The sequence below is a fragment of the Halichoeres trimaculatus genome, unplaced genomic scaffold, assembly GCF_033239565.1.
Source record: "Halichoeres trimaculatus isolate MK-OKI-2021-1 unplaced genomic scaffold, fHalTri1.1 fHalTri1_scaffold_11, whole genome shotgun sequence".
Lineage (NCBI taxonomy): Eukaryota > Metazoa > Chordata > Actinopteri > Labriformes > Labridae > Halichoeres > Halichoeres trimaculatus.
In genome coordinates this window covers 32,313,928-32,327,180 of record NW_027437189.1, presented here as the reverse complement: position 1 = coordinate 32,327,180, position 13,253 = coordinate 32,313,928, and the positions used below count along the sequence as shown (strand labels likewise).

At 43.0% G+C, this 13,253-nt stretch overlaps 1 protein-coding gene across 2 annotated transcripts in view; it reads left to right on the top strand.

Annotated features, from left to right (window-relative positions):
• Positions 1-13,253, top strand: part of bsna (bassoon presynaptic cytomatrix protein a) — a 197,813-nt gene that overhangs the window by 55,101 nt on the left and 129,459 nt on the right. For both annotated transcript variants that reach the window (XM_074682147.1, XM_074682146.1), the window contains exon 2: positions 5,568-7,103. In XM_074682147.1, the coding sequence (XP_074538248.1) occupies positions 5,568-7,103 (1,536 nt within the window). The remainder of the gene's footprint in view (positions 1-5,567; positions 7,104-13,253) is intronic.

The following is a 13,253-nucleotide window of genomic DNA, read 5'->3' as shown; positions in this document are numbered from 1 at the left end:
CCAAAATCCTAAGAAGATGGGTGGGCAAAAACAGTAAGATGAGACAAAATAATAAATGAGAAAGCAGCTAAACAGTAAATAAGCTGAAGATGAAATATATTTCGTCATTGAAGTCAGTCAAGGTTAGTAAAACAGAAAAAGATCAGAGCACTGAAAACAAAAAGAACGTAGATGTAATGTAAATTGATCTAAAAAGTAAATTAGATAAACACAGAATAAAAAAAGGATACACTGAATTAAAATGACATGTATATAGCCAGAGGCGGCTCGGGATGAAAATTACTGAAGAAGCCAGAGTGGACAACAAATATGATTCAGTGTCAAACTGTTAGTTCATGCAAAAAAGTAACTGTCACTGTACTGTTATAATACTGACTTCTCATTTCAGTGTATGTGTTAAAAAGAGGGCAGTATCAGTGAGAGGCAATTAGCCTGAGAGTCACACCAGGCGTCAGCATAAACCATACACTGTACACAGAGTGGACAGTGTGGCTCCACCATTTACCATTGAACAGTTTTGAAGCCCGTCACAGGCGCAGCCATTGAAGCAGTTGTGGAGCCAGAGTCTGGGCAGTAGACGATGAGGGATTCAGGGAGAATCTGAGTGGAGCTGGTTGACAAAAATAATGTTGTTGTTTTTTTTTCAGGGTCCAATCACTTCTTGACTCTATCCCCCAACATATTTTGCAATCCCTGAAAAATACACAAGAACGGCAGCTGTCAATCATCTTTGACCTGACGTAAAACCTTGTTTTTAACCTCTTAAAACTAATGAAAATGAAACTTTTCATAAAAAAGAGGACTTGAATACAAGGCAGCCGAAGGATATCTTCAAATCACCACAACAATCGGACATGAGAAACATTTCTACGAGGTGTAATAGTTTTTAAAAATTTGACCACAGCCCATCTGGAATGACTAGAGAGCTGGATTTTTTGGACCTTTACTGCCGCCAGCCACCAGCGGGGTTAGTTTTTGTGGCGACCTTACTTTGCAAGAGCAAGATGATGTCCATTGTTTTAACAGTCTATGGTATGAACGAGGGTACGTGAGGGACAGCTGAGGGTGTGTACTTCTGGCTATGGCACACAGCGCCCTGTGTTAAGTTAGAGAAAGCCTCATGCAAAGCTGGTAAACGTCTCACAGCTTTATCACAGCAGAACATTAAACACAAAAAGTCAATCTTAAAGCAATTATGACATTGAGACATAACAAAAAAATATTTTTGGAATTACTTTTGATCACATTCACACAGGCTTTTACCTTAGGTCTGCCCTGAGTTAAACTTAGGTTTATTGTCAGCCCAACGTCCAGTTTGACTTTTAGTTGATGAAAGTAAAAGTTTTGTAAAGTCACTTTTCATCAGGAACTCAGGGTCCCCACCTCTGTTCATTCTCTGACTTGCTTGCTAAGTTGCTGTGTGGGCTAGCTGGTCACGGTGGGTCAGTTGCGTAGAGTGCGGGTGTTTTTTGTGTCAGTGTGTGATTGGTTTGACGCCAGGTTTAAACTAGCCTGCCTTAAGTTATTTTAATGATGCATCAACCATTAAAGGATGAGCCTTGCTTCAATCTGATTGGCTAATACTTTTCTTATAGGGGAGGCAAGGTGAAGCTGGCTCTTGCTCCTCACACTCCTCCACAGCAGAAGTACGCTGATGTAATGTTTCCACAACAGGGAAATGACAGCGGCCTAAAAGAAAATATTTAGTGGTGAAATATGTGCAGGAGTTTCTAAGTGATTTTGAAAAAGTCTCTCTTCTAGATATATGCCTGATTGTAATCCACACTTTAAAATGTTGGACGAGTTGAGCAAGGCTGGATTGATTTACCGCACGCCTAAGTTTAAAACTGAGACGAGAGATCTGTGTTTTTCTCTGCTGAAAACAGTTTCTGTGAATAATTTTGTAGTGATGGTGGACACTGGAGCCTAACTAAAGCTAGAGCTAAAGGCTGAAAGGGCTAATGTCCATGTTAGTGATAGTGTCCATTCCATTAAACTAAACTTGAGAGTCTATCAATACAATGAAGAGTGAGGTTACGTTAGCTCTGATTGGTAGATGACTGGCAGGACATAACCAGGATTCATTAATGTTACACATTACAGACATGTCTCAGAGGATCAGCTGTGTATGGACAGCTACTAAACTACTGAACAAACTGACAGTTAGCTTGTTGTCATGTTAGCCTATGGATACGTCATAGCGCCGGGCTGCTAGTGGTGCTACAGTGCTACATAACTGTACTGATAAATCCCTTACCTCGTGGCGATGTATCTTGTAAAAAGTTGACTTGAACAAAGAAAATTTGTTCCAAAACAAACATGCCTGGTTAAAAGTCACATCTTTACAACAGTGTGTGTGAGACTCCAGGGCAGAAGGTGGCGAGGCAGTCCGATGGAAAAGTCGTTGTGATGTTACCTGTGTTTCTGATAAAGAGTTCAGAAACCTATCATCATTGGAATCCCAGTCATTGATGCCAAACTCAACCTACCTGACTTGTTAGAGTTACAATGAGGCAAAGAGGTTAGCCTTTTTACAGACAGCTACAGGGTACCTGCCTGACAGTCAAATCAGCCATACTCTCATTTCTTTAAACAATATGAGTGGTTTCATGTTGTATCTTGAAGAACTGCACTTCTTACCACAAAGTCATTCCTCAGAGGCAGATGTTCTGGATAAAAGCCTTAAAAAGTGAATTTTCAGACAAGATTTCAAGAGGCTAATGAGTCCTTACACCTTATCTCCTCAGGTAACATTAACTATTCATAGTTAGAGCTTTAGGTTGACACGAACAATTAAAACAGTGACGTCTGACGTCTTTTGAGCCGTTTCTCTTTGGAGTCCTGGCTTTGTGCATGCTGGTCAACCCACATTAAATCAGTGTGAGTAGACAGATTTGTGCCGTGTCATGACACATTTAAAAGACCTATCTCAGTATGGATCTCTTCAGTCTTTGGGCTATCCTAAATCTTTTTTGGCCTTTGTATTTTGGATGTTTTTCCTCCCCACCCACTTGCTTGTAGCTGTCTCTCCTCCTGGGTTATCTGCTGCATTAACTGGCTGTTGTAACATTTGCTGAACTACATGTTGTTTTCCAACCAGCTTCCTTTTGGAAAGGGCACAGTTTTTATCTCAGTGTGGAGTTTTTTAGTTAAAGGTTAAGTTTGAAGTCACTCGCTGAAGTAACTTGGTTTGGTGTAGTACTGTCATGTCATCGATGGTGCCTCCTCATTATAAACTCTGTTTAGAACGGTCCTGGTGAAAGTGTTAGCCGGACTTGATGTCAACATGTTTCCTGTAGAAAGCTGTGAAAAATGTTCACAGTTTACATCAGAGTAACTACTTCAGTGCTGTCAGCAGTACAAGTAAAGAGGCCGTCATGACTGTTAAACTGGGGCAAACATTTCAGGGAATGGGTGAAGACTGAGAGAAAATCTCTGAGTGTACACACTGGGTAGATGAGGAGGAAGTTTCTTTTTTTCACAGAGTGGTGATAAACCTTTCTAATAAGCCTGACCTGTATGCAACAGGACCCAGGTGTGTGGGGGATTTACTGGTTTTAACCGCACAGAGGCAGAAGTGAATATTCCGTGTTGCTGTGCTGTGATTAAGCCTGACATGATGAGAGCTAAAGAGCTGCCTGGATTAAAAAACTGCTGAGTCCTCTCCCTCCACTCCTCTCTGCTCCTGCCCATCCCTCCAGCTCTCGCTCTTTCCATCGCTCCTTCAAGAGTCTCCTGTGATGTTGCTTATAAAGCAAATGGACGGACAGGGACTCATTAAAATTAGCTCCCTGTTTCTCTTTCTCCCTATCTACCTCTCTTCATCTCCCTCTCGCCATCTTCATCAGATGTAATTATGGCAGCACAATGTAGGAGGAGCCTGCGCTGCAAAATTATACTTTCAAATCTCCTTCCGCTACAGCTCTTCAAGGAACGAGACCTACATTTTCAGGCTGATCAGGGAGGGAATCCAAGAAAAGGGGGGGGCAGAGGAGTGAAAACCCCAAAAATGGCCAATGTAAGGGGAAAGAGAGAGGATGTGAAAGGGAGAGAAATCAGGGGGAGGGAAGCTGAGAGGGAAGGAAAGGCAGCTACAAAGAGAATATGTTAAGGAGGAATGGGGAATGTCAGGCTGTAGCAGTGGCTGTAGCCGCTGAGTTAACAGAACATGGGATCACTGATGCTGTCAAGCTCGAAAACGCCAGACAGCAAAGCAGGCTGGGAAAGCACAGGGGGGAGGAACTGCTTAGTTAGTGCACGTAACGGATGCTGGCATTTTTTACCTTCTCCTTTTGCTTGGCATGTGAATCCAATGAGCCACCTCATCTTGTAGGAGCCTTGAAGACGAATCAGGGGTATTGCAAGCGGGGTGATAGAGTTTATTATTTTCCCGTTGCATTGTGGGAAAGAAAGGGGATGGGAAGACGCCTGGAACGTGCAGAGATTTACTAGCTTTTCCCTGGTTGCGGAGGAGCTAAATAGCACTATTTATGGCAGCTGTGTTGCTGTGGTGGATGCAAAGCTACAGTAGGACACACAGGAAAAGAGCAGGTTGACACAGTTCACAGAGAAGCTGCGTGTTTCTCGCAGTCGCAAGAAATTAGAGAGCCAAGCCAGGTCCGGACACGAGGGAGTATCAGCTCTCATCTGGAGGAAGAAGAGAAGGGGGGAGGAAGAATGGAGAAGAGGAGGAGGGGTGATGTTTTTTTTATTTTTAGATTCTGACATCTTTTATATTCATTCCATCTGAATGTGTGCCTCCTGTGTGTCTCGCTTTGGTCTACTCTTGTCTTTGCATACCTGTAAACGCGTGTGAATTCATGTGTGTGAGTGTGTCTCTGAGAGATGTGATGCTTTCACTTAAGGTTGCGGTTTCGGCTCAGCAGTCATTCTGCACCGCAGTCAATTTGAGGTTGATTTACCCCTTTCTCTTTATTTCTGGCTGATTGAAACCATTCTCTGTTCTTCATGGGTAGAGTGATATGCAATCATTTATGTGTAGCCATCCAAATGCACTCTTGTATCATCTGCAGCTTTGAAGTTGGTTGAATGAGTTCAGTGTCCATGTGGTTTACATGAGCAGAGGCAGAATGAGTCAGCAATGATATTTCACGAAAAATGATCGCAATCGTGTTTGCAAGAGAAGAATTAAGAGGACTGAGAAGTGTTGATTCATTAAGAAATGTTTTTCCTTAAGTTTCATTTTCTCCTTTCTTCTTGTTGGGACTTAGTGTAGACGTGATCAACTAGTTACTCGTCCAACATCTCTGAAGCAGCCTATCAACAGCCGTAACCTTTTCAAACTCAATTATCATGTTAATACGAGCACAAAGTATGCCGCCAATTCTCAAACTGCTTCATGCTGTTCTATTTGATGGAATATTACAGTTATGTGTCCAGATTTTAATATTTAACCAGTCCAAATGAAGTTTGCCAATAAAGAATCAGAACATCCTGCTGGGAAATATGTGGTTTCCTTGGTTAAAAAAGCCAGTTTTGCATTTCTTTTTAAGAAAAAAATAGTTTCTACTTGAGTAACGTACCGTCTGTTTTTCCTGTGTCTGCAGGTCCAGGAGTGGCTATGTCTGAACTGTCAGATGCAGAGAGCTCTTGGCATTGATATGACCACGCCTCGCTCAAAGAGCCAACAGCAGATTCACTCTCCGTCCCACCAAGCCAAACCCATTGTCCAGCCTCAGCAGCCGACACCTCAGCCAACACAACCGGCAGCAGCAGCCCAGCCAAAACCCCTGGCTCAGAGTCAGCCCACCCAGCGTCAGCAGCAGCAGCAACAGCAGCAGCCACAGCAACAGCAACAGCCACAGCAGCAGCAACAGCAGCAACAGCCCTATGGTCAGACGCAACCTTACTCGCAGACTCAGCCATACTCCCAGTCCCAGCAGTATCCCCAGTCTCAGCCCCAGTTGTACCCTACATCTCAACAAGGGCCCCAGACTCAACCTCAAAGCTCCCCAGGCTTGCAGAGACACCAAGGCCCTGGTGGCCCCCAGGCTCAGACAGGACCCTATCAGCAAGGCATGAGGTCAGATCCATACTCCCAGAGAGGGCCTGGGACTCAAGGAGCTGTCGGACCCACTGGTGGCCCCAGTCAGCCAGGCGGTCCACGTATCCCCCACCCTGGCGCTGTGGCCCTCCCGGGCTTGGCCAAAGCTCCCTCACAACCTGATTTGGGCCGGGGTTCTCCGATGCATCAGTCAATGGGACGGCACCATGATCAGACCAGAAGCGCTGGCTCCTCCCCAGCCCACAGACCTCAGAGTCAGCCCCCTCCTGCCCAGGATGGCCTGACCAAACTGTTTGGCTTTGGGGCGTCACTGCTCAACCAGGCTAGTACACTTATTAATGTTGAGCCTTTATCCACTGCCTCCACCCAGCCAAGCCCTGCAAGAGGCAAGGTGGTGTTCAGCAATGCCACTCCTGACAGCAAACAGCAACAACAAGGGGCCCAGGGCAGCAAACCATTCGGTATGGGAGGTCCTCATGCACCAGGTCAAATGGGTGGCCCTCATACGACTGGCCCAATGGGCGGTCCTCAAGGGATGGGCCAAATGGGGGGTCCTCATGCGCCAGGCCAAATGGGAGGTCCACACGGGCAGAGTCAAATGGGTGGCCCCCATGCGCCAGGCCAAATGGGAGGCCCTCAAGCAACGGGCCAAATGGGAGGCCCTTATCAACAGGGCCAAATGGGAGGCCCTTATCCACAGGGCCAAATGGGAGGCCCCCAAATGGGTGGACAGCATACGCCAACCCACAAGCAGCAGGCCATGCCCCATCAACAGGGAATGCAGCAACAGCAGTCTCCTGCACATCATCAAAAAGGGCCCATGGGAAAACATCAACAACAACAAGGAACACAACAACAACAGTCACCTGCTCATCAGCAGAAGGGGCCACAGAAACAGGAACCTGCAGCAGCCCCAGTGCCTGCTCCAGAGCCCGCAAAGCCTAAAGTGAACTGTCCTCTGTGTAAAACGGAGCTGAACATCGACAGTTCTGACCCGCCAAACTACAACACCTGTACACAGTGTCACAGCCAAGTGTGTAACCTGTGTGGCTTCAACCCAACGCCACATCTGGTGGAGGTAAGAACACTGCCAACACTTACATGGTTCACTACATACACAAGAAAACAAAGAGGCTTCACAAAGCAGTATATAAAAAGGGGGGGGGGGTTAAGGCTCTGGCTCATGTACATTGAGGAGCATCTCCTCACAGACAATCAATACCATACAGCAAAAATAGAAATACTATTAATTTCACTGTCTAGCTCTCCAGTGTGTGGATGCTGACCCAAACCTCTCATGGGTCTTATTTCCTCTAAGTCTTAAATGATCTCAAATAGGTTGCTGTGTTCTTTTTTTATATGCTTCATTACATTCTTTACTTCAGTTGAAGCTTGTACTAGAAGAACATGTTTTTTAATAGGATTTTACACATTTTTTACATTAAGATTTTAAGTTTACAAAATAAAGGCATGCATTGTATTCAAAATTCTCATATTTGATAAATGTCACTCTATAATTATTAAATACTGGCAGCAGTTCATGTACCGTAATTCATTTTTACAGTATAATACTGTATATTGGAATACAGTGTATGAAAGCGAAATAACAGTGAAATACTGACAACCCTGCTGTCAGTATTTCACTGTTATTTTACAGCAAAATATTTTTTATTGTGACAGCAATAACTGTGTTTGCAACTGTGAGTGAGGAGGGGACACAGTGGATGTAAGATCCAGCTATACACTGAGATGTTTTGTGAAGAGCAAAAGCTGTATGTGCTCCAAGGCATTTAATTAAACTGCTACCCCCAGTAGTGATAATTTTAAATTAACAGGAAAAAAACTAGCTCTGTTTATATTTTTTCTCTGTTTTAAAATTGGCCAACACACTGTGCCGGGAACTTGGTCTGTGACTCGTGAAGCACAGACAGTCATTCCATGCCATTGAGGCAAACAGCCAGTCCGTGCAGTGGAGCACAGACAGTGGGTCTGTGTCATGTGGAGCACAGACAATCGCGAGGCAAACAGCCAGTCTGTGCAGTGGAGCACAGACAGTGGGTCTGTGTCATGTGGAGCACAGACAATCGCGAGGCAAACAGCCAGTCTGTGCAGTGGAGCACAGACAGTGGGTCTGTGTCATGTGGAGCACAGACAATCGCGAGGCAAACAGCCAGTCTGTGCAGTGGAGCACAGACAGTGGGTCTGTGTCATGTGGAGCACAGACAATCGCGAGGCAAACAGCCAGTCTGTGCAGTGGAGCACAGACAGTGGGTCTGTGTCATGTGGAGCACAGACAATCGCGAGGCAAACAGCCAGTCTGTGCAGTGGAGCACAGACAGTGGGTCTGTGTCATGTGGAGCACAGACAATCGCGAGGCAAACAGCCAGTCCGTGCGGTGGAGCATAGACAGTGGGTCTGTTTTATGCGGAGCACAGACAGCCTGTGCCCCCCCACAGTGTATTATACTAACTTCAACTTCAGTTCTATTGTCCCCTGAAGGGATATTTATTTATCATTCAGACACCACACACTGGAATGGACATGTGCACAGATACTCCAAAGGATACCTGGAGGCAGCACCATCATTACAAACAAAAGCACAACAATGGTCACCTTCCACAACATAAATTTAGCTGAATAATGGCGTGTGTTATAAATGAATTTCTTATCCTGTTCAATTAAGCTTTTGGCAGGCTAAATCTCCTACCAGAGGGGAGGAGCTCGAACTTCTGATGGAGAGGATGATCAGGGCTCTGCATAATGTCCTGAGCCTTAGAGTAAACCCTCCTGCAAAAGGTTGTAGGCAGATCAGGTGGTTCGGCACCAATAATTTTATTGGCAACTTTAATAATGTGTCCCAACCTCTTTTTATCTCCTAGCAAGAGTTTGCTAAACAGCAGCAGGGTCTCATATCTTCTGCATTCCCTCCTCACTCACGGTTACAAAACGCCATCAAAACAAAAACTACTTTGCTTTTAAATAACAGTAAAATACTGGCAGCAGGGTTGCCGATATTTCACTGTCTTTACGGGGAACTTTTGTCAGTGCTGTATTCAAATGTGACAGGATTTTTACTGTTGAAATTTCCTCATAAATTTACAGTAATTTGTTACAGTGCACTCACATGTTATTTTAAAATCAAGGTAGATGTCATTTAAAAGGAATCTGTCATGCCCCAACATCCGTGAATGGTGGTCCAACCAGGAGAGCTGATATTTGATTAAGCTTCTCTCATAGTCATAAAGGTTGGTTGTTACTCAGATATCTGTGCCTGCATTGGATATTCTCAGCTTTAATATCATACATGCCATTATTTCAAGTCATATTTCCACAGGGTTGACTGGATGAGTCATGCAGGAGTTAAGTGAGGAAGAGGGGGAGGGTATAATGAAGAAGTATCAGTAATGTGAAGGAAGACCTTTACAAGCAGTGAGGTAGAAGGACGGTGAAAGACATCATGGCAGCCCATTGCCAGAGGCAAAAAATATGATAATTACAAGACAAAAAGTCAAAGTTATAAGAGATTTGTGAGTCAGGATCATAGCACTTAAAGCCTAATTCTAATCCTTACTATCATGAATAATGTTGTCATAATTTAGAATTTTTACCTAATTTCAACTTTCCAACTCAGAAAATTAACTGTTCTTTATACTTATGACTGACTAAAACATGATAATGAACTTTTATTTCAATTAACACCATTTATGTAGTGCAATTTTGAATTTTGATTTACTTACTGACTTACTATTACTTATAACAAAAGACCCTTTTTTTTAATCCAGACTTACTCTTCTTTATATATTTATTACTTTTTTTTGCTGGCGGAAATTAGTCTCTGAAGGAAATCAATACAGGGAAAGTAAAATCAAATCAGGACAGATTTTACTATAAGATAAAGTGGCAGCTGTGCAGGCTTAACAAGAAAGATCTGGGCATAGAGAGGGATAGAAACCAGCAAGCAAGGCTGTATGAATAGAAGAAAGGATGACAAAAGAAGGAGGAAAAAAAGAGAAAGATGCAAGGATGCGTGAAAGTCAGTCAGTCAGGCAAGCTGAGAATGACTCGTGTTGTATTTACTTGGAGGCAGCATGAGGCCTTCAGGGTCTCTGGGGAGAATCTTTGTTCATACTGTACTGTAATGTACTGTCACTGCCTTTAGATAGACCTGCAGATAATATACAGGGTTATTTATAACACTGCTGCTGGGTGTGGGGTAGTGACAGACATGAATGCAGAAAGAGAAAGAAAGAATGGGTCAAAATGTTATTTAGGCCGTGAGAAATCTGGGCCATTAAGACTGTTACACATGCATTTCAAGAGGAGATGCTTGAATGTGTGCATGTGTCTGTGAGAACATAGAGTGGGCTAAGGCTTGTGGCTCTGAATAAAACTGTGAAAGAGAATGGAAAGAAAGAGAAGCAGCACTTGGGTAAAAATATAATGACCACCAGACACATTTTTGATCCTGAGAGTGTTTCCTCTGCCAACTGTGCCCTCCTTGGTAGGCAGGGTGTAAGACAGATGCCAATAGCCAATAGACTCAGGCCTTGTCCACTAGTACCCAGGTATTTCCAAAATCAAATATCCACCCCTCATTTGTTTTTAAAAATCCTGCGGCAAGTGCGGCTCAAAGGATGTCAAACCCATATTTGACAGTGTTTTTCAGACATAAAACCCCTGCCAGCCAACCAGAACCAACCCCCCCATTCAGCTGTGAGATCAAAAACTCTGCTTCCGAGTGTGAAAACAAAACCGAGAAACAAACGTTTTCCAAAATCTTAACTTTGGCCAGAGTTTTCGAAAAAAAAAAAAAAAAATAGTGATGCAAACTAGAGTTTTTGTGTGGATGACATGCCTAATCGTATGAAAATAAATGCGGTTTCCTGGATACCCGGCTTTGTGTGGACATGGCCTCAGTGTACCCCACCAATAAATCCAACAGAGAAAAATGTGACATTTTTATTGCTACCGCAGTTCCAGGCTGTTTCTAAATGCCATTTTTCAACAAAAAGGGAGTTATCTTCATGAAGTTGACTGGAGGTTTAAACGTGGCAGGGCTATGTGTTGTTCTGTTCAGTGTGCTGTACAGGAAGTGACGATTCTTTCAGCCAATCAGAGGACAGCAGTCTTTCAAGCTCCACCTCCTGAGGTTGCATATTAGTGCTGTTTGATACCACTTGTTTTAGACCGATCTGCAGCAGGTAGTGCCAACTACTGGCAAGGAGGTTTTACTCGACATAAGATTTTTTTACCTTGAGTATCAGCTGCTGGTATCTGCAGCCTTCATGAGTAAGGATGGGGACCGAATTAGTCCAAAATCTGTCAAAAATTACCAGGTACCGATTCACGTAAAACCAAAAGGTACCATGTTTAGGTACCTAAATGCATCCTTGTGACTGTTAAGGAGTGGAAAAGAAAGCAATTTTTCTTGCTGGACATGAACACAGCGTTGCAAGGTTATATATTGAAGAATAAATTTGTTTAATTGAATTTTTAAATATTCTATTACCAAACAAACTGATATTTTTTACCACATAAACAAATAAAAACTAATAAAGTACTGAAAATCGGTGCCATTGAGTACCGGTACTAATTGCCAGGTATTGGTACCGCATTGTTTCAAATGTGACAGGTACCCACCTCTATTCAAGAGTACTGATACCTTGAAAAAAGGCTGGTATCAGCCCGATACCTGATACCAGTACTTGCCCATCCCTAATCGGTGTGTCTGGCACCCCAACAGTAATTTGAGGACTTGTCCAGGGGTTAGGCCATTTAAACACCACAAACTCACTGCCGCAACAAGATGAAATGAACTGAACCATTTGGTGGAAATGGGGCTTTAGAGACTAACCAAAATATGTTGAAAGAGAGTAGATCTGCAGTGGTATTTCTTTAAAAAAAGAAAGCATATGACTTTGAAGGGAAAATGTCCAAGTATAAAGACATCCAGAAAACTTCTATAAAAGGACTTTTCATACTGGATAAGAAGAGTGATGAGCTGAGGAAACAGATGGAGAAAGGTTCTGAGGAATCCAAACATGTAGAGCTGAATCACGTGCAGCTCCTGGTCCACAGGGAAACAAGGCTCTAACACACTCACTCTCACATACAAGTCAGAGAAAAGTAGGACTGTCAGAGGTGAGTGAAGTCAGGGAGGAGGGATGACGACGACAGAAAAAGAACAATGAGATCATAGTTCTTGCTGAGGACACTTGGCTAAAGGAGGCCAGTTTAGCTGGATCTGTTGTTCTGTAACTACTTTAAATTATAAAAGAGATGAAACATTCATTCTATTTTGGTCCTCACTGAAGTGTGTCAGCTCCTTTTGCATGAACTGCATTTTAGTTTGGCATTCACAGCTCCCAATAGGAATTACCTCACTTTGGTTTTCAGCTGGGGCCAGCATTAAATTAAACCTCTGTTTGTTTATCACTTAACGGATAGGCTGCTGTGAATCTTCTCCAGGACAATAAGTGCATTACTGAAAGTGAGCATGCTTTAACCACTCAATGCTTTTTAGTGTCTGAGTCAATATATTTTTTCAAGATTTTTTATTTACTTATCGATGATTTTCTTTTCCAAGGGCCACCTGAAAGAAAAACAAAAAAGTAAAGTCACAAGATTAATATCAAAGATTTACTAGAATAAAGTAAAAAAAAAATAATATTGAATTAAGTTATTTTAGTCTAAAACCAAGCCATTGGGAGAGCAGCTTCTGCCTGTACGATAAATGAGGAGTAGTATAGGCTTTGTGAATAAGGAATTATATCACCTTTTGGCTCATCAGTATAACATTGTCATTAATGTAAGGACCCTGAAAAGACAGCTACAAAAATAGGGCTTTGTCAAGAACTTTGGTAAAGTTAGTCAGAAAATCACTGATTTGGCTTCCCCAAGTCAAAAACTTATCAGTGGAACATTGCTTTGACAAAATTGTCACCTCACTGTATTTGCAGCAAGATTGACTGCAAGCTACAAATGTATTTTTCCCAAAACAAGCCGTCCTCTGTGCTGGGGAGCTTGCACTGGCCTCTTTGCAGGAGCCAGCTTTTTTTTAAATGAAATGTCTGCAAATTGCAGCAAAGGTAAAATATGATACAGAAGTATTGGACTGTATTCAGACCAGAAAAGTCCTTTGGTCCACTTGTTTGGTCCGGACCAAAAGCGGACTTTATTTTTTTCGTTTGGTGTAGTTTGTATTCAGATTGTACTTTTTGCAAGTGGA